The sequence below is a fragment of the Muntiacus reevesi genome, chromosome 3 (assembly GCF_963930625.1).
Source record: "Muntiacus reevesi chromosome 3, mMunRee1.1, whole genome shotgun sequence".
Lineage (NCBI taxonomy): Eukaryota > Metazoa > Chordata > Mammalia > Artiodactyla > Cervidae > Muntiacus > Muntiacus reevesi.
Genome location: NC_089251.1, coordinates 102,789,214 through 102,814,695, shown reverse-complemented (window position 1 = coordinate 102,814,695; position 25,482 = coordinate 102,789,214). Strand labels below are relative to the sequence as shown.

The window sequence follows — 25,482 nt, the reverse complement described above, 5'->3', positions numbered from 1 at the left end:
GCCTCCTCCCACCCGTCTCCTCAGTAAGTCTCCCAGACCCCCAGCATCCCACCCCTCACCCCCGCAGACCCCCACCTCTTCCGTCTCACAACACTTCTCGGAGGAGCCAACATTACCCCATAGAAGCCCATCGCTTCCCCAGAATGGACCAAGATCTCCCCCATCAGGCTAGCACAGCGGCGTCTGTTCCATCAGAATGCGGGTGCGAGAGAGAGGGCCCGCCCTGCCCACAGGCCTCAGCAGCCCCCAGGAGAGTCAGGGGTCCGGCGGAACCCTTGTCCCCCCTCCCAGCGGTTCCCGGGGCTGCTGCCCCCTCCACTCCCCTCACCTGTGCGTAGAGGTTGTCATTCCTGAGATGCCTGTCTGCCAGCATCTCATTAATGCTTCTCTTTACCTGGTTCTCTAAGCCTGTAAGAGAAACAAGGCGGTAGGCTCAGCGAGTACTGCCTCAGGCCGCCTTGGGCCTGGGGTGCGTAATTGGGCCACAAAGCTTCTTCCACCCCAGCCCCTGGGTCTGAAGCTAGGACAAAGAAAGCCAGGAATTCGAAACCCTGATGGGACCAAGGTTTGGCTGCAAGTAAATCCTGGTGATGGATTATAAGCTCCTTGGGAAAGGACTCCTGAGTTCAGGGAGGGCCTAATAATTGCAATGTGTTCTTGCTAAGTTTTGCTTCAGTTCAGTTCAGTTCAGTTGCTCAGTCGTGTCCGACTCTTTGCGTCCCATGAACCGCAGCACGCCAGGCCTCCCTGTCCATCACCAACTCCTGGAGTGTACTCAAACTCATGTTCATCGAGTCGGTGATGCCATCCAGCCATCTCATCCTCTGCCGTCCCCTTCTCCTCCCACCTTCAATCTTTCCCAGCATCAGGGTCTTTTCCGATGAGTCAGCTCTTCACATCAGGTGGCCAAAGTACTGGAGTTTCAGCTGCAACATCAGTCCTTCCAATGAACACCCAGGACTGATCTTCTTTAGGATGGACTGGTTGGATCTCTTTGTAGTCCAAGGGACTCTCAAGAGTCTTCTCCAACACCACAGTTCAAAAGCATCAATTCTTCAGTGCTCAGCTTTCTTCACAGTCCAAATCTCATATCCATACATGACTACTGGAAAAACCATAGGCCCTGACTAGAGGGACCACTGTTGACAAAGTAATGTCTCTGCTTTTTAATATGCTGTCTAGGTTGGTCATAACTTTCTTTCCAAGGAGCAAGCATCTTTTAATTTCATGGCTGCAGTCACCATCTGTCGTGATTTTGGAGCCCAGAAAAATAAAGTCAGCCACTGTTTCCTCTGTTTCCCCATCTATTTCCCATGAAATGATGGGACCAGATGCCATGATCTTAGTTTTCTGAATGTTGAGCTTTAAGCCAACTTTTTCACTCTCCTCTTTCACTTTCATCAAGAGGCTTTTTAGTTCCTCTTCACTTTCTGCCATAAGGGTGGTGTCATCTGCATATCTGAGGTTATTGATATTTTTCCTGGCAATCTTGATTCCAGCTTGTGCTTCCTCCAGCCCAGCGTTTCTCATGATGTACTCTGCATGTAAGCTAAATAAGCAGGGTGACAATGTACAGCCTTAACATGCTCCTTTTCCTATTTGGAACCAGCCTGTTGTTCCATGTCCAGTTCTAACTGTTGCTTCCTGACCTGCATACAGGTTTCTCAAGAGGCAGGTCAGGTGGTCTGGTATTCCCATCTCTTTCAGAATTTTCCACAGTTTATTGTGATCCACACAAAGGCTTTGGCATAATCAATAAAGCAGAAATAGATTTTTTTCTGGAACTTTCTTGCTTTTTCAATGACCCAGCGGATGTTGGCACTTTGGTCTCTGGTTCCTCTGCCTTTTCCAAAACCAGCTTGAACATCTGGAAGTTCACAGATCATGTGTTGCTGAAGCCTGGCTTGGAGAATTTTGAGCATTGCTTCACTAGCATGTGAGATGAGTGCAATTGTGCGGTAGTTTGAGCATTCTTTGGCATTGCCTTTCTTTGGGATTGGAATGAAAACTGACCTTTTCCAGTCCTGTGGCCACTGCTGAGTTTTCCAAATTTGCTGGCATATTGAGTGCAGCACTTTCACAGCATCATCTTTCAGGATTTGAAATAGCTCAACTGGAATTCCATCACCTCCACTAGCTTTGTTTGTAGTGATACTTTCTAAGAATTTTGCTTCAGTCATGTCTAACTCTTTGCAACCCTATGGACGGTAGCCCTCCAGGCTCCTCTGTCCATGGGAATCTCCAGGCAAGAATACTGGAGTGAACTGCCATGCCCTCCTCCAGGTGATCTTCTCGACCCAGGGATCGAACCCATGGTTCTTACATCTCCTACGTTGGCAGGCATCTACTTTACCACTAGCACCACCTGGGAAGCCCAATAATTACAATACAGCTACCATTACTGAGCACCCACCATGCTCTGGGCCTCCTATTATATTTATTATTGACTGATGGTTACAACAATCCTGGATCGGGTTGGTTATCACTCCGCATTCAGAAAGGGGAAACAGAGGCACTGAGAGGTTCAGAACACATCCTTGATCCCAGAGTCAGCAAGCGGAGGCCAGGCTCTGAATCCAGACCTGTCCTTGCTGAACTGTGCCACATCCCTTCCAACGCTCCACGCCCCAGGTGAGAACACTGATCCTTGGTGGCGAAGGCGGAGATGATCAGGGGGCCGACTAGGTCTGCAGGTGGGGTCCACAGAGAGGCCCCCAGCACCCTCCTGGCTCTGTGCCTCTCCCCCTCCCTGCTGCGTAACTGGGCAAGCCGCTTCTCTCTGAGCCTGTTTCCTCCTCCGTGGCAGGGATACAGAGAAAAGGGCGGATGATCTGCCTGGGCAGGAGGGCGGAAGTGTCTGCACACAGGCACGAGGGAGAGCCCACGGCTTCCTGCTTCTTTCTCCTCCTGGGGTGTGGCCTGGAGCAGCCCCGCGTTGAAGGGGACTCCGTGCCTGGGGCAAGCCGTGGGCCTGTTGGCTTCCATCCCCGGCGCAAGCAAGGGAGAGCCCCCATCTTTTGCTCCCATAAGAGGGTGTTGGGAAGATCAGTGATGGCCTCTGAGCTGAGGGCTGGCAGACAAAGGGCCTGTAAGCCCAGCTTGGCATGACGGGCATCAGCGGTGCCCAGGGCTGGCAGCCAGAGGCCAGGGTCTGGTGGGGAAATGGGCTCGCTGTCACTCACCGTCAAACTGGGCTGCTTCCCCGTAGCCCTCGTCTCTCTTCTCTTGGAACAGCTTGAGGCACGCGCTGGGGCTGGCCAGGAGAAGCCGGAAGCCCTGGCACAGAGGAAGAGTGGTTCGGTGGATAGGTCCCCCCCCGAGGCACGAGCCCCCGACTCAGCAGGGGCCTGGGTCCTGAAGCCACACTGCACGTGGTGTCCCCTGTCCATGGCCCCCACCAGCCACAGAGTACTGTCTGAGGTTCCGATCCTCCAAGCCACGCCACGCTTCCAGACCTTTGTCCGTGACCTTCTCCTCGCCTGGAAGCCCTTCCCCATCTTGTCCACCAGGAAACGCGACCCCTGGTCACTAGGAGGCCTCCCCTCCCGGCTGCCTGCCCACCGTGGGCTGTGCGCTCCTCGGTCACCTCTGTAAGGCAGTGAGTGTCTGACATGTTGGTCCAGAGCCCGCCGTCTGGAAGTCTCACCCTGCTAGTTAACTGCCCTCCTGAGCCTCGGTTTCCTCATATAAAATGGGGGCGATGATGAGAGCAGCTACCTCTTGGGTTGCTAGGGGATCAAACACATTAAGCCATGCACACCTCACACGTGCTCAGTGAATGTTGCCAACTATTACCAGCATCACTCCCGGGTCTTGGCTGAGAGGTTTGGATCAGAGCAAATGCCCAGTAAGTGTGAAAAATGAGTGCATGAATCATCAGAAAATGAGCGCCCTGCTGACCTGGGCCCTGACCTCCTCCAGGAAGCCCGCCCCATGAACACCACCTGGCCCAAAGGGCGCCTGACCCCAGGCTTCCCATGGATGGAGGTTTCAGGTGGCCTTGCCTTACCCCGCCCGGTTGGGTCAGGGTGGGGCGGGGTGGCTCAGGCAGGAGGAGGGGGGCTTACCTTTCGGTCGGAGGTGGGCACGAAGCTGAGGAACTCGTCCACGTGGCCCACGGAGAGCCAGTCGGAGTAGACCTCCACGGGCGCCTGCACCTGCTGGGCGCCCAGGAAGTCCCGCACTGCCTTGGCCATGCGCCGCCCGCTAGACCTGCCGGGGCGAGAGCAGGGTCCCCTGTGCCCGCCGTGCACTAGCGCGCTGCAGGCCCTGCCCGAGCCCCGCCCCGGCCCGGCCTCCGTCAGCCCTCTGAACGGGCCTCTTCTGTCCCCGCGTCCCGGCCCCCGTCTCCAGCTGCTTCCAGGGACTGTCCGTCCTGAGTGCCACACGAGAGTCTGTCCCTCCCTCACCCCGAGGCACTCTCCCCTGCCCACAAAACAGAGTCAGACGAGAGCCCTCCCTCTGCCGAAGGGGACTGAAGACCCTCATCTCAGCTCCCGAGACGCAGGGAGGGTCAGCTCTTCACCAGGGCGCTCAGCCGTTGGTTCCCAGGATGACCAGAGCCCGGGGAGCCTCCCCCCTCCACCTAGTCCAGCGTGGCCCCTTGTTGCCCCTCTCTCACTTTCTTCAGTTTAACTCCAGGGTTGCCTTCTTGTTCTACGTGGACTTTGGAAATGGCAACGACCCTTCCACTCATTCCCTATCTCCATTTTGCTTTATAGAACTTGTACTATTTGGCGTACCTGACATCTCGTTTGTTGTCTGGCGTCTCCCTAAGCTCCCGAAGAGCCTGTATTTCCCTGTATCCCTAGCCCCACTTATAGAACAGGTGCTCAAACATATTTGTGAGTGTTGCTAAGTCTTTTGGACAGCTGTGTAAGAGTCCACAGTCTACACAACGCGAATGCATCATCGGCAGAACTGGAAGGGAGACCCAACCCGCAGTGACACACGACGACATTGATTTGACTTGGGGGATGGGAACGTGGAAAATGTTTTTCCTGTATTTCTATTATGTTAATATGGTGTTGGCAATCTTAAAAAACCTCTTTAAAAACAGTGAGATGGTGGAGAGGAATGAGACTTCAGAAATTATTCATGAGCAGAAAGCAGGAATCGGAAACAAATCAGGGGGAAGGGCGGCAGAACCCTAACCTGAGCCTGACCCTCCTCCGGACTCCGCGGCCTTCTGCCTGGTGGCCGGGGGTGGACTGGATGACTCCCGCTCTAGGAAGCATCGGACCCAGTCTCTGAGTTACATCAGAGCTGCCGCCAGGAGGCAGGATTGTCCCAAGATCTTTTGAAATGTGCGGTGCAGAGCATGGGGAACCCAGGGTAGGAGAGGAGGAGAGGGCCTCTGCGGAGCACCTGCTGCGCGTCTGCCCAAGGCGCCTCCCACTCGTCTAATCCCCGTGATGACCCTGTGAGGTCCGTACAAATAGCAGGTCCAGGTCGTGACCTGGACTCTGGCCACACCCTCTGACCTCACCCCCCACACCCCCTGTTCACTCTGCTCCGCCCCCGGCCTCCTCGCTGGTCCTCTGGTGTCTCCAGCACATCCCCGCCTCAGGGCCTTTGCACTCGCCGTTTGCACTCCCTTGTACATTCCCCTCCCAAACAGCCACATCTTTAACGGCTCGTTTCCTTCAGGGAGAGGTCGGCCTCTCACCGATGCTTCTCTCTCTCACACACTGTATTTGATTCACTTGTTTATCGTGGGGGCTTATTGTCCGTCTCTCTCTGGACTGTATGTAGGTTGTCTGTTTTGTGCACTGCTAGGGTCAGAAGCCAAGACAGAAACAGGACAGCAGCCTGGAGTTGAATTTTAATCTGGGGTCCAAAGCGGAAATCTGCTTTCTGACTGTTCGGCTGACTTGCCGTGTGGTCCCGAGCGGTGGCTGTCGCTCTCTGAGCCTCAGCGCCCCGTCGATCCACCAAGAGCCTTGCTCCTGGTTTTCAACACGATGGCCAATGCAGTGGGACCAAATGTGCTGGAGACCCTGCATCTTCCTATCTAGGGTCCTTGCTCTGGGCCTGGGAGTTTCTAGAACATTTCTTTTATCCCCAGCACTGGGCCTCAGACCTGGCATATAAGAAGTCTCAATCCATATTTATTGAATTGACAGATGCATGCATGAATGAGTATGTTCACTTCTCTTATCTAAACCTCAACTTTCTCATCTGTAAAATAGGGATCATAGTCATCCCAACCTCATAAGGCTGTTGCAAGAATTAATGGGTGTAATCTGGGTAAAGCACCATGTTCATGGCATGTAGGTGATCAATAACTTTGATCCATTGAGTTCCAACCTACTTCAAGGCAGATCCACTGCTAAGGGTCCAGCTAAATAATATCTAAGCATTTGGCAGGTGGTTAACCTGAGTTCCCCAGGAACAGCTATGATACAGCTAGGACAGGGATTTTTTTTTTATAAGCCCATTTCCCTGATGAGGAAACTGAGGAATGAAGTAGAATAATTTGTTCATTTAATAATGTACCTGATTTACCCCCAGTACCTTCAACAGTGCCTGACACATAGTTGTTAAGTCGCTAACTCCTGTCTGACTCTCTGCAACCCCACAGACTGTAGCCCACCAGGCTCCTCTGTCCATGGGATTTCCCAGGCAGGAATGCTGGGTTGGGTTGCCATTTTCTGCTCCAGGGAATCTTCCCCACCCAGGGATAGAATGCATCTCCTGCATTGCAGGCAGATTCTTCACCACTGAGCCACCAGGGAAGCCCTGCACATAGTAGGCATATAATAAATATTTTTAAATGAATTAATCAAGCACCTATGAGGTGCCAGGCCCTGTGATAGGCACCGGTCAGGTTATGTACCCGAAATCATGTGGCCAGTGAGTGGCAGAGCCAGGACTCAAACCCAGACCCACGGGATGTCCAGAGCCTGTGAGCCTGCCCCTCGGACCCCTGTGGGAAGCACAGAATGACTGCCCAGACGTCCGGGCCTTCTGCGCCCAGGGCTGTGGGCAGCATCCGGCCCCAGGGCAGCCTGGGCATGAGCCACCAGCAAGGTGAATGCACTCCTCCGGTCCGGCCAACCTCGGCCTGGGCACCCAGCCTGGGCACCAGCCTCACGCCTGGGCTGGCACCGGGAAGCCTCACCTGGCCCAGAATACTGAGGCTGCCCAGGGCACCATCTGAGGCTGGGTGACCTTCCCTCACCACGTGAGGCTGCTCCAGGCCCCAGACCAGACAGCCAGGGCTTGGAGAGGCAAGCTGGGGCACGCCTGGGCTCCATGCCAGCCCCACACCCAGGGAAAGGCAGCCTCCGGGGCCTGCGGTGGGCTCCGTCTTTAGGCAGGAAGCAGGGGCTTACACTGGGATCCCTGTGCTACACACCCCGTTCTTCAACTGCCCGCAGGCTGGGTGGGGACCCTCTCAAGGGGATTTGGCAGACACTGTCATCTGTCTGGAGCCCTAAACCCTAAATACCTTGTTTCCTGCTCGATGACAGCTGCCCAGGGTAGGACCCATCAAATCACCTCTGTCACCTGGGCATCCTGACTGCAGCCACGTGGTGATGCCTGCACCCTTTCCAGCTGTTGTTAGGACAACAGTTATTTTATCTCCTCTCCAGAGAAGTCAAAGGATCCATTCCTCCTTCTGTGCTGGATTATACATCACCTCCTTGCTCTTCTGACGTTTCAAAAGCAGCCAGAAATCTGCTTTTTATATGAAGGCTCCTTATATATATATTTTTATATATTTAATGTTGGCCACTGGGCTTCTCTACTGGCTCAGTGGTAAAGAACCCACCTACCAATGTAGGAGGCTGGAGTTCAATCCCTGGGTCAGGAAGATGCCCTGGAGAAGGAACTGGTGACCCACTGCAGTGTTCTTGCCTGGGAAACCCTACAGACAGAGGATCCTGGCGGGCCACAGTCCACAGGGTCACAAAGAGACGGACACCACTGAGCAACTAAACAGCAACAATGCTGGTGACTAATTATGCCCATAAAATTCTAGGCAGGTCAGAAGACTGTGGGCCACTAGTTTGTTTTTTCCAAAGATTCTGCGAGCTTTCCGATCTAAGATTCTAGTCCTCCGAGTCTTTGATTCTAGGAGTCCATGCAGGAAGTTAGGACCGCTACTCGGACTGGAGAGCTGTGTCTGAGTCTGTGGTGGGGGTGGGGGGTAGATGCCGCCTTGCATGCCCGGGGCTCCCCCGTGCCTCCCCCAGCCTGGGCCTGGCTTCTCATGAGTGGGGGTAGATGCCGCCTGGCATGCCCCGGGGCCCCCTGTGCCTCCCCCAGCCTGGGCCTGGCTTCTCATGAGTGGGGGTAGATGCCGCCTGGCATGCCCCGGGGCCCCCCATGGCTCCCCTAACCTGGGCCTGGCTTCTCATGAGTGGGGGTAGATGCCGCCTGGCATGCCCTGGGGCCCCACCCGTGGCTCCCCCAACCTGGGCCTGGCTTCTCATGAATGGGGGTAGATGCCTCCTGGCATGCCCCGGGGCCCCCCGTGCCTCCCCCAGCCTGGGCCTGGCTTCCCATGAGTGGGGGGTAGATGCCGCCTGCCATGCCCCGGGGCCCCCCATGGCTCCCCTAACCTGGGCCTGGCTTCTCATGGGTGGGGGTAGATGCCGCCTGTCATGCCCCGGGGCCCCCCGTGCCTCCCCCAGCCTGGGCCTGGCTTCTCATGAGTGGGGGGTAGATGCCGCCTGGCATGCCCCGGGGCGCCCCCCCCCCCCCCGTGCCTCCCCCAACCTGGGCCTGGCTTCTCATGGGTGGGGGTAGATGCCGCCTGGCATGCCCCGGGGCCCCCCGTGCCTCCCCCAACCTGGGCCTGGCTTCCCATGAGTGGGGGGTAGATGCCACCTGGCATGCCCCGGGGACCCCCAAAGCCCCCCACCCCCGTGCCCTCCCCCTCTCCTCGGCTTCTCACTTGGGGAGGCAGCTGCCGATGAGGATCCGGCCCAGAGGGTACTCCTTGCCCTCCACTGTAACTGGCGGGCTGACGTCCAGGTTGCCGAAGGAGTCAAGGCCAGAGACACCAGTGAACTGGATTTCCCGGGTTACATATCCAAAGTCAGGACCCTAGGGGAGAATTGGTAAAATCCACCCCCCCCCACCGAAGGAGGGGTCAGTTAGAACAGGAAGAGACAGCTCCTGGGGTCGGGGCGAGTGGTGCTCCTGCGGGAATCTACTGCCTGTTTGATTTATATGAAGTCTCCCAGTGCCCTGAGCGTTGTGCTATTAAAGCCCACACCTCCCGCCCGGAAAAAAACAATCGATTCATGCATGTGCCTGAGCCACTTTGCTGCCCGCCTGAAATGAACACAACACTGCTCATCAACTATTCTCCAATAGAAAATAAAAAGATTTAAAAAGTAAATTCCACTTGGTGAGCAATACCCAAGCCAATAACAGAACCATAAGTAGAAAATCTCAAATGTTTGGAAATGAGACAAGGCACTTCTAAAGAACCCGTGGGCCAAAGAAGAAATCAGAGAGGAGATTACACCGTATTGTGAAGTGAAAGGTAATAAGCACACAGCACGTTAAAACCCACGGGCATGCCAGTAAACAGCGTTTCCTGGGAATGACACAACTCTAAACACATTAGGAAGAGAAAGCGTTGAAAAAATCTTTGTTTCCATTTCCAGCTAGGGAAAGAACGGCAAATTAAACCTAAAGGAAGTAGAAGAAAGGGAATGATAAAGACAGAGCAGAAAGTGTTAGTCACTCAGTCACGACCGACTCTTTGCAACCCAATGGAGTACATAGCCCGCCAGGCTCCTCTGTTCATGGGATTCTTCAGGCAAGAATACTGGAGTGGGTTGCCATGCCCTCCTCCCGGGGATCTTCCTGACCCAGGGATCGAACCTGCAGCTCCTGTATTGCAGGCAGAGTTTGTACTGTCTGAGCCAGCAGGGGAGAGCAGAGATCAGTGGAAAACACAGTGGCCAGGTCAAGCCCAGGACTTGGGGTCAGGCCCTTTGGTGATGCAGACTCGGCCTGCAGGGCGCAGTGTCACCTCCCGGGGACTCACCTCCGAACCCTCTAGGATCCCTGCCCTGTGTGACCGGGAGCTCCTGGGCATCCCTAGTGGAGCCACCCCCGGACCCCGCATTGTCCTGGCGGGGGGTGGGACACCAGCAAACAGGCGGCAACATGAGCTCTGGGGCAGGGACCACCTCAGAAGGCGGCTTAGCCCAGCCGTCAAGCGCAGGGGCCATGGGGGCGCCCCTCTGGTTCTACACCTTGGTGCCACTGCTACCAGCTGTGTGGCCTCGAGTAAGTTGCTTAACTCTTGGGCCTCGGTAAAGAGGGCATGATGACAGTGCTCATTCACAGGCGTGCGCGTGGATTAAATGACAGCTGTGAGAAGCCGGGGGAGGGCCTGGAACTCAGGGCGTGTTCTCTGGAGCGGCTCCTGCCGCCCTCCTGCGCCCAGCAGGCAGCGTGGGGCCTGGCACGAAGTAGGTGTTCAGAACACCCGTTACCGGAGAGGGGCCCCGGCACCAAGCAAGAGCTGCGAGGATCACTAAGGACGCGCCCCCCAGAGGGCAATCTGGCCTCCCCGGAGCTGACTCCTCTGCTCACAGCCCCTGGGGGAGACCAGGGCCCCTCCCAGCACAGGGGTGATTGGCATTTCATCTACATACTCCTCCCCAAGCCTCCCCCTAACTCCCCACTCGCCAGAGCCCACCTCCTGCGTCCTTCGCAGCCCCTGAAGGACTAGGGCCAGGCAAGCCCGAGCAGCGGGCCCCATGGGGCAGGCACCCACGGCGTCCGCACCCTGCCCTTGGCCGCATACCAGTATCCTCTTGTAAGGGAAATCCTTCAGGCCTCTGTTTCGGGGGGAGTCGAAGACCACGGGGAAGGCTTTGTGCGGGGCCTCAGTGTAGCCAAACTCCATCTCATCCTGGGAGGGCGAGAGAAAAGGCCACCGTGACCGCCTCGGTCTCGCATTGAGAAGGGGCTAGCGCCCCAGGCCCAGGGCTAGATCCTCCCCAAGGCCTCGAGCGGGCAGGAGGTCCCCCGGGGACCCAGCCGGGGGAGGGCTCTGCCTGGGCCAGAGCCCCTGGAGGGAAGCAGGAGAGGCCTAGTGAGGCAGCGGTGGGAAAAGGAGGGCTCTCCCAGGCCGCGCGCCCACCCCGAGTCCTCGTGCCTGGCCCAGCTTCTCTAGGGAGCCGGGCGAGAGCCGCAGAGGCCGCTCCCTGAAGCCAGGGTAGGGGACGGGGCTTGGGCTGCCCCCCGCTCCCGGGGACGCTCCTCGCCCACCTGGATCCAGCGGTCATTTCGGTTCTCAACCCGAGGGCAGACCATCAGCGTGCAGCTGGCTCTCAGCGCCAGATCGGACATGTCCTTCAGAAACTTCTCATTTGAGCCATGAGCGTCTAGGACACTGCAAAACAGAGGGGAGGGCAGGGAGGGAGGGTTGCGGACGGCAGCCTTGGGGGTGGACGGAGGGGCCTGTGTGCCGTCCGTGCTGGGCCCGGGCCGCCCTCGGCTCCAGACACAGTCCCCGCACTGGAGAGGCTTGTGGGCGACTGACAGAGGCGGACCACGTGCCCAGACCCCGTCAGGCGGGAGTGATGGGGGGCGGGCAGGTGCGGGGCCCTGCTGAGGGGGCCGGCGACAGTGAGGGGGAGGAGCCCGCTTCCTCCCGCCTCTCACGACTGGCCTCATCAAAGGCGAGTGAGCAAAGGCAGAGAAAGAGCCCCCTCCCGTCTGAACACCTGAGCCGGGCCAGCAGAGCAAACCTGTCTGACCACGGCCTTCCTTCTGACTTAAGCTCCAAGTCGTCTATGGCCCTTTCCGGTGGTCTGACCCCCTCTGCAGGGCCCTGTAGCCATGCCAGCCCAGGCTGCCCTGCCCATCCAGGGGCTTGATGAGGATCCTGAGGCATGGCAGAAGGACCAGGGACCCGGGTGGGGCCGGGCTCACAGACGGCCCTGGAAGCTGAATTCTCACGCGCTCTGCAGCCCAGGGGCACAGCCCCGTCAGAGGGAAGCTGGGTCTACTGCCACCCCCAGGAACCTGAACAGGGCCTGGCCCCTCTGCCTGGAATAAACCCAGGATGTCCCGGGACTGCTGCAGGCGGGGCAGGGTAAGGATGGGGAGCTGGAGCTGGAGCCGGCGACCGCAGCTGGGGCCTTGGCTGCTCAGAGCAGGCGGGCTGATGGCCCAGCCAGCTCACCGCGGGCCTGTACCCAAGTGTGCCCCTGGGGGCCCTCGGGGAGTCCGGTCGCTGAGCGTGCAGGAGCAAGCCGGGTACCGCGCTCTGTTCCTGCCTCTGGGAGTCCAGGGGCGGCGGGAGAGTGGCGGGAGAGTGAGACCTCACCTGCACACATACAGCTCCAGGGGGGGCTGGGTGTTGGGGGTCATGATCCAGGGGGCCATGCGGAAGGCCACGGTGTCTGTGAAGAGGGGCACCTCGGGCAGAGTCTGGGGGGAGAATGGGGACTCAGCGGGCCCCGCAGGGAGCCCCATCGGGCCTCGGGAGCCCTGGCCCCCGGCCTCCAGCCCTGGGGCCTCCGCTGGGCCCTGAAGCTCCCCGACCCCGTCTCCGCCCCCGGCACTGCACCTACCTTGGTATCCACCAGGCTGACGCTGAGGGAGACCAGCCCTGAGAAGTCGGCGTCGGGAAAGCTGAGCCCCTCCACGTAGAGGCGGATCTTCCGCTCCCCGGGCTGACGGGCCACTTTGTACGACAGATGCTGGGGCCCCAGCACCTGCTCATAGTCCAGGAGGGAATTCCCACCTAGGGAGACCCGAGTCAGTACGGAGGCCAGGCTGGCGCAGGTATGTGACAGCCGGGGCAGTCGCGATCACCGAAACTTCGGCTGCCCAGCGCTGACGCAGGGCTGTGGGGGCCTGGGACAGGAAGCCTGAGCCCAGGAACGCAGGGGCAGAGCCACCCTGCATCAGAGCAACTCAGGCTCCTCTCCAGCAGTGTCACGTGCTAGCTGTGTGACCTCAGCTCAATGACTCAACCTCTCTGAGCCTCAGTTCCTCATCTGTAAAATGGGCTAACATTTCTCATGAGGGCGGTGCAAGCTTTACATCGGACAAGGAAATAAAAGCAGCTGGCCCCAAAGGTGGACACAACCCAAATGTCCATCAACCGATGAGTGGATAAACCAAATGTGAAAGAAAGTCAAGTCACTCAGTCGTGTCCAACTCTGTGCGACCCCATGGACTGTAGCCCGCCAGGCTCCTCCATCCGTGGGGTTTTCCAGGCAAGAGTACTGGAGTGGGTTGCCATTTCCTTCTCCAGGGGATTTTCCCGACCCAGGGACCTAACTCGGGTCTCCCACATTGCAGGCAGACGCTTTACCGTCTGAGCTACCATGGAAGCAAACAAAATGTAGTGTATCCATATGCTGGTGTGTCCTTCACCCACAGAAAGGGGTGTACGTCCGATGCATGCCACAGCACAGACGAACCTTGAGGACATCATACTGCGTGAAAGAAGCTTGACACAAAAGGCAAGTGTTGCATGGTTCCATTTGTAGGAGATGCATAGTACGAGCACGTCCATAGGGGCAGAAAGGAGATTAGCGGTTGCCTAGGGCTGGGGCTTGGGTGGCGCTAGTAGTAAGGAATCCACCTGTCAACGCAGAAGACGTAAGAGAGGTGGGTTCCATCCCTGGGTCAGGAAGGGCCCCTGGAGGAGGGCATGGCAACCCCCTCCAGTCCTCTGGCCTGGAGAATCCCATGGACGGAGGAGCCTGGCGGGCTCCAGTCCACGGGGTCACGAAGAGTCGGACATGCCTGAGCGAGCGAGCGCTCACAGCACAGAGATGGGGTGGGGGATGGGACGGTCGTCGTTTAGTCGTGTCCGACTCTTCTGTGACCCCAGGGACTGTAGCCCGCCAGGCTCCTCTGTCCATGCAATTCTCCAGGCCAGAATACTGCAGTGGGTAGCCTTTCCATTCTCCAGAGCGTCTTTCCAGCCGAGGATCGAGCCCAGGTCTCCCGCATTGCAGGCAGATTCTTTACCCCTGAGCCACCAGGGAATGTAGTTAAATCGTTTACTTGAAAATGGTTACTTTTATGTCCTGTGAATGTCATCTCAAGTTTTTAAACAAAGCTCCTGGCACTTGGCAGTTCTGGCCCGTCTCCTTTCCCGCCCCCGAGGGTTGTCTGGGAAGGGGCACCCTAGCATGTTTCTAAAACAGGAAGGCTTGTCAGCTCACCTGCGGAGACGGAGCTTATGTTCTGAAGTCACAGTAAGTATTTCCAAGCCAGAACCCTCCCTAACTTTCCACCCCTGGTGCAGAGAAGAAGCATTCTGGCTCCTGCTGGAATTTAGCTGCAAAGAATTCTGAGTCAGTTTGAACAGAGAGTGAAGAGGAAGAAGGAAGAGGTAGGAAGGTCTCTTGCTATTTATAAAAATGAGTAAGGTCACCTCAGGGTTAAGGATGGGTTTTGTTTTGTTCTAAGCCACAGAGTTTGATTAATAAACTCTCCGGCAGAATAACTGGATTCCAAAGGCAAGGCTGGGCCTTGGCTTTGCTGGCCTCTGCCCCCACGTCACGCAGCCCAGACAGCACTTGTCAGCACTGAGAACTCATTCTGTACTGACTCACCAGAGGAGGGATGGGGTCGGGGGAGGGCCAGGGCCGGGTAAAGAAGAGGGGCTTTGGTGCCCAAGAGACTGACTTGGAATGCCTGCTCCACTCCCAACTGGTTGTGTTTACTTAGGGCAGTGAATTCACATGTCTGAGCCTCAGTTTTCCCCTCTGTAAAATGGGTCTAGCTTGGGACCCTCTTCCTTGGTCCATGGATCCTGTTGTGATGCTGTGGCTGCTTTTAAGTGGTAGTGAGAATTACAAAATGATGATGGAAGAAGGGAGAGATGTGGATAAGAGAAGAAAGAAATGATTTGGGAAGCAGAGCCTGGAGAAGGGAGGGAAGAGGCCCCTCCAGGCCACTTACCCCGGGCGCAGAAGACCCTCATTCTTTTGGAATCAGAAAGTGGCACATTCAAGACCAGCTTGTGGCTGTCAAAGAACTCATCAGGGGCATCGCAGGTCAGCACCACCGGGGACATGTCCTGCAGGTCTGGAGAGAGTGGTCCCCGTGAGGCAGCCCCGCGCCGTCCCACACCGTCGTCCTGGACAGCCCCGTCCTCTGCTACTCACCATCCAGCGAGGTCAGCTGGGCGTTGCTGAGGTCCATCTCCGTGGACCTGAGACTGTCCCGGTCACAGTTCACCATGAGGATAGCCCCGTAGCCCTCAGGGCCCCAGCGCCAGCTTTTCTGGGCAAAACAAGAGGCCGTGGGGTCAGTGGGACCCAGTAGTCTCTGGGGAGGGGTTCTGGACACGGCTAGAGCTGTCTGCTTTGTTAACTCGGAGACTTCTGTATTCCAGGTTTACTTGAAGACTTAAAGAGGGATAACAGATTTAATAGATTTGGGGACTGGGGCTCCAGCTTTCCAGACCCAGAGTCACTCCATGCTTGGGCAGTGAACAGCCTGAACAACTGTACACAGCAGCCCCGCCCAACCGTCACACTGCAAAAGGACGGGTGGCAGCGCCAAGCCCAGAAATGGCCTCTGCCAGTCTTCTGAGTTTTGGCCCTGCCTGGGGGACCGAGACTGCCTTGCCCTGACCTTGAGAGGGCTGGAGAACTGCGGGGATTCTCTCCCCATCCCAGCCCTCTCCTGGGGCCTGTCCCAGTGGTCTCTGATGTTCACTGGTGATCCTGCAGGCCCTGCAAGAAGGATGGAGCTGACAGGTGGGGAAGATGGCTGGAGTCCGGCCTCTGTAATCAGAGTTCTTCCTGATCCGCCTCTGCTTTATTCTCACCAGTCTCTGCAAGTCGGAGTTTATTCTCCCCATTTACAGAAGAGGGGAAAGAGGCTCTGGGGAGGTGAACTCTAAGTCACAGAGGTGGGATTCAAACTTGGGTCTGGGGGACCTCACAGGACCACTGCTAACCTACATAGCACTCTTGTCCACCTCTTTGGGTAGCTACCTCACTGTATCAGGGCCCAAGACATGCTTTGTATCACAGGCCACACTCACTACCTTGTGCAGTGCAGAACCTGCACATCCATCCATGGCAGTCCTGCCCCATCTTGTCCACAAAGTCTTGTGTGTGAGGCAGGCTTCCTCCCTGCGGTCCTTCCCCACAAATTTTACTTTCTATCCTCCCAGGACAGTCTTCAGATACTTGCTGTGGGATAATGCCTTGGACCCACCTCACCTTCCCTCTCTCTCTCTTCGGAATCTAACCAGGGTAGTCCATCCAGCCTCCTCTACCAGAAGCCTTCATTCAGTCACTTGACAACCTTTTAAGAAGCACCTATCATGCTTAGGGGTCCAAATACAGCCCAGGAAATAGAAAAGACCTCAAGCAAAAGTTCCCAGGTGTGAGGTGGCACTAGAGAGACCAGAGAGGGTAAGCTGTTTTCCAGGAGTCACACAGCATGCTGATTCCACAGTGTCAGGCCCTCTCATGCTGATGGGGAGTCCTCAGATGGCCTCCCCACACTGCTGGATATACAGAGCCCAGGAATCCGTCACCCTTCTGGAGGCAGAGCCCCCGCCCCCCTGCCCCCAGGACCACCCCCAGGTCTGCCTGTCGACCCCGCCGTCTTGGGATAGCTGGAGGAGGCCCACCTTGTCGCCTTGGGTCCTTTTCACCTTGCCCGTGCGGCCACTGTCCGCGTCGAGGGAGATGTCTGCAAAGAGATGGGGAGGGTTACCTGAGGTCCCTGGTCCCGCGTCTCACCATAGTGTCTGGGTTGGGGCAAGCTTTGACCCCGCCCCAAGCCCAGGAGAACCAGGCAGCCCTGTTCTGGGGACCACGCCCAATGCCCGGAAGGTCCGCCCCTGTGGCTCTGGCTTTTGAGGGACCCAAGCCTTGGGCTCTTGACTTTCTCACTCATCTGCATGCCATGAATTGCTAACCCTTGGGGGCCCTGACTCTGGAGGCCAGGACGAGGCCTGAGATTCCAGCTGCTGGCTCTGCAGGTCGGGTCGCTGCCCGGGGTCTGGCTGAAGGTAGCGTGCAGCTCTGCATGTTTAGTGACGAGCCTTGAGGCTCCGAGACTCTGGATGGAGGAAGCCTGTTGTGGTCTGGCTGGAGACCCGCGGGCCGTGCAGTTTCTAGGTCGCTGTGGCTGTAAGCACAGCTGGGGCTCCAAGTCTTGATCTCTGGAGCAGATGGATGGCCTCTGAAGAAGCCAAGCTCCTCGGTGGAGGAGGAAGATGGCCCTGGGCCTCCCTAAGACCCTCAAGCAGCCAGCGTGGAGGGGAAAGGGCAGGGACGCATGGAGGCCCGGAGGCGGGACTTACCGGCGCCAGTGAGGTAGAGCACGCTGTGGCCCAGGGCCCCGCCTGCCGGCTGCCCAAAGTAGGAGATCTTCACCTGCGGGGACACCGTCAGCCCTGAGCGGCCCGGCCAGCCCTGCGGGGATGGCTGAGGCGGGGGGGGGGGGGGCCGGAGGGGACACCCCAGCGGCCCTGTGTAGATGGGGGGGTGGGGGCCCCGGCTGCTCCCTGCTGACGAAGGCCGGGGGCCCTCGGTCTCTGCGCCCAGATCCAGAGCCACTTTCTCCAGCTGGAGAGAGCCGATGCCTCCCTGGTTCCCAGGGCTGGGCTGAGGGGCCAGGAGGGCCAGACAGGGTGGGGACGGGTCCCCGGGGGCAGCCGGACCCTTAGGCGTCCATGGGGAGGCCAGGGAGAAAGAATGCGGGAAGGGGCGGCCGTCACCAGTGACTCAGGCAAGGTACTCCGTCTCCCTAAGCCTCTGTTTCTTCATCTGTAAAATGGGAACAACGACCTTTTCCACCCCATGATCGCAGCCCATGCTGACACAGCCCACAGTCCATGCAAAGGGCTCGACCTGGCCCAGGCTGGCCCAGTAGGCGGCGCTCAGAGGGGTCTGAGCCCCAGGGCCCTGCTCTCAACAGCTGCACGGCCCTCAGCTTCCCCGTGTCCCTGGAGAAAAAGCTGAATCAGTGAGTCTGGGGTCACTGCGTGTGTGGCAGGCGCCTGGGGGTGAGTGAGAAGTTGTCGTGTCGTCTGTGAAAGAGGTTTCCCGTTTCCTTAGGTGGGAGACACGCATGCATTCAGGTATGCACCTATGTCCGATGCACACGTGTGTGTGCGCGTGTGTGCACGGCTCTTGCTGAGGACACCTGTCTGCACGGGAGCGGGCGGGGTTTGTTCGGGGTCAGTGTGGAGCAGGGATCCAAGGGGGTGTCTGTGAACTTGAGGGGGCGGACAGGCTATGCCTTTATGGGAGTATTCATTCCTGCGTGTGTGGATGCTGGCATGTGGGGTGGGTTTACAGGCTTAGGTGTCTATGGGCTTGTTTCGGGATGTGTCGTGTGTGTGGATTTGGGCGTCAGAGCCTTGCGGGGCTGGCTGACTAGGGCGGTGTGTGAATGGGTGTGCTTTGTCGGGGGCTCTGACCTTCTGCGGAGAAGGGCCTCTTACCTTGAGGTCGTTTAAAGCCTTACTGGCTGCGTCCACGGATATGACCACGTCCACGCTGGCATCCAGGGGCCAGTGGGCCCTGCCCGTGGGCTCTGTCACCCGCGCTGGGTCATAGGCTATGAAGATCTTCACCCCGGAGCTCCCAGAGACCCCGAAGTTCTCAGCGCCCTTGGGCACATCACTGACAGGAGAGAGGGGAGCGTCCGTGGCTCAGAAGAGACCGGGGGGCGGGGGGGGGTGGCTGCCGGGGATGCAGACAGCACCCACGGCTGGGGTGGGGCCTGGGGGGTGCCTCTGGCCAGGAGACCAACCCGGTCAGGCCCCGGGGCCCCATCCCAGCTCTCCACCGATGCCCACGTGACCCGCCCCGAGCCCATCACCCCCTGGCCTCAGTCTCCCCGTCTGCATCACAAAGGGCTCAGAACAGAGCAAGGCTGTGGAGTTTCGTCTCAGGGGCAGAGTTCTTTCCGCGGACCTAGAACGGAACCCTGGGCAGAGGCGGACAGAAAGGCCTGGGGGAGACGCCAAGTCACAGTGTTCAACCCTTCTGCTCCCACAGCGGCCCCTGAAACCCCAGAGAGCAGAGACGGAACCCCTCTGGGCAGCCCCAACCCCACCCGTCTCCCGAAACTTCCAGCTCCGATGCTTCCAACTCTCCAACCCAAGGGGAAACCCACCTCCCACGTCCTCCGCTGCTGTCCCTGGCCCCCTAGAGTGCTAGACGGCTTCCTGGGCCCGCCTGTGCTCACTCCAGTCTGTTCCGCAACAAACAGAGCACGCTCTTCTAAGCTCAGAAGCGCTGGCCCCAGCCACGCACAGAATCGTCTCGGATGGCACACGAGGCCCCTCCTGGTCAACCCTGTCCCACCTGCAGCCCCCCACCCCGGGTCTGCTCTTCCCCACTCACTCTGCTCAGGCCTCACTGACCTTCCCGCCTCAGGGCCTTTGCACTGGCTGTTCCCTCTGCAGAAAATGCTTTTCCTGCAGAGCCCACAAGGCTCCCTCCCTTACCCTCTTCAGGGCTCAAATGTCACCTTCTCGGCAAGGCCCCCCCACCTCCTGACGGGAGCCTACGATGGCTGCAGCTCCATCATGACTCCATGCACGGAGCTGCACCCGATCTGCTCATTCTTTCCCCGATAAAGAAGCTGTCCTAAATTCACAGTCATAAGCGCACGTGGTGTGAAGGCTGATGGGTTTTCTCATCTGTGCTTGAGAGGAAGAAGAAACCAAGGCAATGGAGACACTGTCCCTTCATCAGAAAGTCCCGGACGAGCACCTCCTCACAGTTTTATGTTAATCTCAGAGCAACAGCTATAGACACCAAACTTAATCTGCGTTATTCACCTTGTCTTCATCAATAAAACAACAAACGGAGTCCTGATTTGTAGACTGCCAACTTCCCTGGTGTAAACACTCCCACTAAGGTCAGTTTCAAGTTATCATCGCAACATCATTGAACCCAGAGTTGCAAAGAGATGCAAAAGAGGCCCCTACATACCACTCTCCTACCAGACAGAGAAATGCTGGTGGAACAGAGGTGATGGCAGGATGCAGCAGAATATTTGAAAACAGATGCGTGTTAAGTATTTTTATCTTTTTTTTTTTTAAAGTACTGACCATTTCTTTTTTGATTGATTTTTTTAAAAAATTTGGCGGCATGCAGGATATTAGTTCCCTGACCAGGAAGAAGACCTACCCCCTGTATTGGGAGCACAGAATTTTCACCACTGAACCACCAGGGAAATCGCTGCCATTGTCTTTTTAAAATTTTTGTATTTTTGGTTCCGCTAGGTCTTCATTCAGTGCTCAGGTTTCTCCTGGTGGTGGCTTCTCTTGTTATTACTGTTAAATAAACTGTCTTTAAAACAGTGGTGGAGGCTTCCCAGGTGGCTCAGTGATAAAGAATCCACCTGCCAATGCAGGAGACACAAAAGCCAAGGGTTTGATCCCTGGGTCAGGAAGATCCCCTGCAGGAGGGCATGGCAACCCACCCCAGTGTTCTTGCCTGGGAATTCCCATGGACAGAGGAGCCTGGCGGGCTACAGTCCATGGGGCTGCAAAGAGTCGGACACAACTGAGCAACTGGACAAGCAAGCAACATACAGTTTAATTTTAAATAATGGCTGTGTTTGACAACAGGTTTGTAAACTTCACCTAAAAAGAAGACAGTCATGTCCCCTTGGGGAGGCGTCCTACCACGCTGCTAAAAGCTTGTGCTGCCGCCGTTCTCCTCGCCTTCCCTGGAGGGGCTCACAGCCTTCCACCAGGGCGACCGTGCACTTTTCTGGTTGTACTGGGCCCTGGCTCTTTACTATCTTTGGCTGTGCTGGGTCTTTGCTATTGATGGGCTCTTCCCTAGTTGCTGCGAGCGGGGGCTGCTCTGACTGTGGCCTGGGCGTCTCTCCTTGCAGGAGCTTCCCTTGTTGCGGAGCACGGGCGACGCTTCACCTGCCTTTGCACTTGGGTTCTCTGCATTCGGAATGTTCGGCCGGGAGCATCCCGGGGGTTCGGTGCCTCAGCTCTTTCCCCAGAGGTGCCCTGACTGCCCTGTTTAAGGCGGGGGTGGTGGCTCGTGGGAGGCACTGTGGGCCCCACATCCCCTAACTGCACAAGCCGGCTGCATCTCATTTCAGCCCGTGGCACTTGTCACCTGACATGCCACATTTATCTCACGCATTTCCCTGCGATCTCTCTCCTGTTTCTCCCCCTAGAATGCAGGGACCTTTCCCGTTCTATATTCACCAAAGCTGTGGTCATTTCAGCACCCAGGGCGGGGCCTGGCTATGGGCAAGACGTACAGGAAGCCCTTGTTTTATCAACGAGGATGAGACAACCTGGGCACGTGGAACGGTAACCAAGCAGGACCCTGTGGACCCTCCTGAACAGACTTCCCCGCCCTCCTCCACATCCTCCACCTGCCTCTCGCTCGTAATAAAACTAGCCTCCTAGGCTTTCCTTGAGTTCCAAAGGATAAATTTAACCAGGAAATTGAGAAAATGCAGAAACAAAGGAAAACAGCCAAACAAGACAAAATAATAGTTTAGCCACTCAAAAATTTAAGGACCTTTAGTTCCTCCTCAAAATCTATAGATAATATTCTGAGCCATACCCTGGAATTGTTTTGCGGATACTGAACCCCCCACCAGGGGGAAGAAGTTAATTGTATGCTGCCCACAAGCACGTAGACCCAGAAGGCTGATGATGCTGACTCCTGATTACCTCACCGCCAGCCGATCACAAGAACGTCCGCGATCACACACCCTACAACCCTTTCCCTCACTCTTTGTCTTTAAAAACCTTTCAGTGAAACAGAACACACCCGCTCACCTTACGCAAAAACTCAAAATGGCTTAAGGCTCACACACAAGACAGGACACCACAAAAGTCCAGGTGAGATCACGGGCGAAACATTCTCTGAAATAAATCGTGCCCATGTTTTCTTAGGTCAGTCTCCCAAGACAACAGAAATAAAAACAAAAATGAACAAACGGGACCTAGTCAAACGTATACGCTTTTGCAACAGAGGAATCCATAAACAAAAACGAAAAGACAGCCTACAGAACGGGAGAAAATATTTGCAAATGGTGCAACCAACAAGGGCTTAATTTCGAAAATATACAAGCAACTCATAAACTCAACAGCAAAAAAAGCAAGCAACCCAATTGAAAAATCAGCAGAAGACCTAAGATAGACATTTCTCCAAAGAAGAAATACAGATGGCCAATAGGCACCTGAAAAGATGGTTAATGTTGCTAACTACTAGAGAAATGCAAATCAAAACCAAGATGAAGTACCATCTCTCACCAGTGAGAATGGCCATCGTCAAAAAAATCTACAAACAATAAATGCTGGAGAGAGTGTGGCGAAAAGGGAACCCTCTTGCAAACTTGTTGGTGTGAATGTAAATTGATAGGGTCATTTGGAGAACAGTAGAGAGGTACCTTAAAAAACTAAAAAATGAACTATCATGACCCAGCAATCCCACTGCTGGGCATATACCCTGAGAAAACCGTAACTCAAAAAGACACATGCACCCCAAGGCTCTCTGCTGCACTGTCTACAATAGCCAGAACATGGAAGCAATCTAAACATTCATTGACAGATGAATGGATCAAGAAGATGTGGTACATATGCACAGTGGAATATTATACAGCCATAAAAAGGATGAAATCAGGTCATCTGTAGTGATGTCATACAAAGTGAAGGAAGTCAGAGAAAAACAACTAGTGTATATTAACCCTTAAATATGGAATCTAGAAAAACGTACACATGAACCTATTTGCAGGGCAGGGATAGAAATGCTGACTTAGAGAATGGACCTGTGAACCTCAGGGGAGGAAGGGGAAGGCGGGACAAACTAAGAGGCTAGCATTTATATATACACAGTACTATCTATAAAATAGATAGCTTGTGAAGTATGAAGTCAAGTGGGCCTTAGGAAGCATTACTAAGAACAAAGCTTGTGGAGGTGATGAAATTCCAGCTGAGCTATTTCAAATCCTAAAAGATGATGCTTTAGAGTGCTGCACTCAATGCGTCAGAAAAGTTGGAAAACTCATTAGTGGCCACAGGGCTGGAAAAAGTCAGTTTTCATTCCAATCTCAAGGACAGGCAATGCCAAGGAATGTTCAAACTAGAGTTCATTTCACATGCTAGCAAGGAAATGCTCAAAATCCTTCAGGCTAGGCTTCAGCAGTGCCTGAGCTGAAAGTGTACAAGCTGGGTTTAGAAAAGGCAGAGGAACCAGAGATCAAATTGCCAACATTTGTTGGATCATTAAGAAAGTAAGGAAATTCCAGAAAAATACCTACTCTGCTTCATTGTCTATACTAAAGACTTTGACTGTGTGAATCACAACAAACTGGAAAATTCTTCAAGAGATGGGAAGACTAGACCTTGCCTGCCTCCTGAGAAACTTGTATGCAGGTCCAAATGTAACAGAACTGGGCATGGAACAATGGACTGATTTAAAATTGGGAAAGGAGTATGACTAGGTTGTATATTGTTGCCTTGTTTATTTAACTTCTATGCAGAGAACATCATGCAAAATGCCAGGCTGGATGAATCACAAGCTGGAATCAAGATTGCCAGGAGAAATATCAATAGCCTCAGATATTCAGACGATACCACCCTAATGGCAGAAAGTGAAGAGGAACTAAAGAGCTTCTTGATGACGGTGAAAGAGGAGAGTGGAAAAGCTGGTTTAAAATTCAACATTCAAAAAATGAAGATCATGGCATCAGGTCCCATCACTTCATGGCAAATAGATGGGGAAAAAATGGAAACAGTGACAGATTTTATTTTCTTGGGCCCCAAAATTACTGTGGATAGTGACTACAGCCAGGAAATTAAAAGATGCTTGCTCCTTGGAAGAAAAGCTATGACAAACCTAGACAGTGTACTAAAAATCAGAGACATCACTTTGCCAACAAGGTCTGTATAGTCAAAGCTGTGGTTTTTCAAATAGTCACGTACAGATGTGAGAGCTGGACCATAAAGAACACTCAGTGCTGAAGAACGGATGCTTCTGAACTATCTCGCTGGAGAAGACTGCTGAGAGCCCCTTGGACAGCAAGGAGATCCAACCAATCAGTCCTAAAGGAAATCACCCCTGAACATTCACTGGAAGGACCGATGCTGAAGCTGAAGCTCCAATACTTTGGCCACCTGGTCCAAAGAGCCAACTCATTGAAAAAGACCCTGATTCTGGGAAAGATTGAAGGCAGGAGGAGAAGGAGACAACAGAGGATGAGATGGTTGGATGGCATCACCGACTTCATGGACATTAATTTGGGCAATCTCCGGGAGATGGTGAAGGACAGGGAAGCCTGGCGTGCTGCAGTCCATGGGGTCACAAAGAGTCGGACATGACTGAGCGACAGAATAACCAAGTGGGAAACCACTGCACAACGCAGGGAGCTCAGCCTGCGTTCTGTGACGGCCCAGAGGGGTTGAGGGAGGGGATATGTGTACACACACAGCTGATTCAGCTTGTTGGACAGTGGAAACCACCACAGCATTGCAAAGCAATTATACTCCAAATAATAATAATAAATTTAAAAAGTCTACAAATAAAAACTAAAAATAAAATTACCATATGATCCAACATTCCCACTCCTGGGCATACATCTAGAGAAAACTGTAATTCAAAAATATACATGCATCCCTGTGTTCATAGTAGCACTATTCACAATAGAATAGCCAAGACATGAAAACAACTTGAATATCCATCAACAGATGAATGGATAAAGAAGGTACGGTACATATATACAATAGAATACTACTCAGCCTTAAAAGAGGAGCTTTTTCTAGGTGCCACTAGTGGTAAAGAGCTGTCCCGCCAATGCAGGAGACACAGGAGATGTGGGTTCCATCCCTGGGTCAGGAAGATGCCCTGGAGGAGGGCATGGCAACCCACTCCAGTATTCTTGCCTGGAGAATCCCATGGACAGAGGAGCCGGGCGGGCTACAGTCCACAGGGTTGCAAAGAGTCGGACCCGAGTGAAGTGACTGAGCATGCACAGTCTCCAGCAACATGGGTAAAACCAGAGATCATCATACCAAGTGAAGTAAGTCAGAAAGAGAACGACAAATACCGTATGATATCACTTGCATGTGGAACCTAAAGTATGACGCAAATGAACCCAGCTGTGGAAGAGAAACAGAATCACAGACACAGAGAGCAGGCTGCCAAAGGGAGGGGCCGGGGAGCGCTCGAGTGGGAGGCTGGGGTAGCAGACGAGCTGTTTCAGATGAAACAGACAAACAACAAGGTCTTCCTGGGAAGCACAGGGAGCCGCGTCCAGTATCCTATGAAAAGGACGTGCCTGGTGGTCCAGAGATTAAGGACCCGCCTTGCAATGCAGGGGATCAGGTTTGATCCCTCGGCAGGGAGCTAAGATCCCACATGCAGAGCACCTCAGCTGGAGAGTCCACATGCCACAGGACAGATCCTGCCTGAGGCATTGCCGCTGAGACCCGAGGCAGCCAAAGTACTGATCAATCAGCTAAAAAACTACCCTGTGATAAACCACAGTGGGAAAGAGTGTGAAAAA

At 55.2% G+C, this 25,482-nt stretch overlaps 1 protein-coding gene across 1 annotated transcript in view; it reads right to left on the bottom strand.

Annotated features, from left to right (window-relative positions):
- The window catches only part of PADI1 (peptidyl arginine deiminase 1), a 38,826-nt gene that overhangs the window by 2,880 nt on the left and 10,464 nt on the right, over window positions 1-25,482 (bottom strand). The window contains exons 2-14 of the mRNA XM_065927475.1: window positions 18,425-18,605; window positions 17,279-17,351; window positions 16,601-16,662; window positions 15,117-15,234; window positions 14,911-15,036; window positions 12,558-12,730; window positions 12,311-12,414; window positions 11,248-11,371; window positions 10,781-10,888; window positions 8,906-9,057; window positions 4,068-4,212; window positions 3,183-3,276; window positions 329-408 (exon numbers count right to left, since the gene is read on the bottom strand). Coding sequence (XP_065783547.1) covers window positions 329-408; window positions 3,183-3,276; window positions 4,068-4,212; window positions 8,906-9,057; window positions 10,781-10,888; window positions 11,248-11,371; window positions 12,311-12,414; window positions 12,558-12,730; window positions 14,911-15,036; window positions 15,117-15,234; window positions 16,601-16,662; window positions 17,279-17,351; window positions 18,425-18,605 — 1,540 coding nt within the window. The remainder of the gene's footprint in view (window positions 1-328; window positions 409-3,182; window positions 3,277-4,067; window positions 4,213-8,905; window positions 9,058-10,780; window positions 10,889-11,247; window positions 11,372-12,310; window positions 12,415-12,557; window positions 12,731-14,910; window positions 15,037-15,116; window positions 15,235-16,600; window positions 16,663-17,278; window positions 17,352-18,424; window positions 18,606-25,482) is intronic.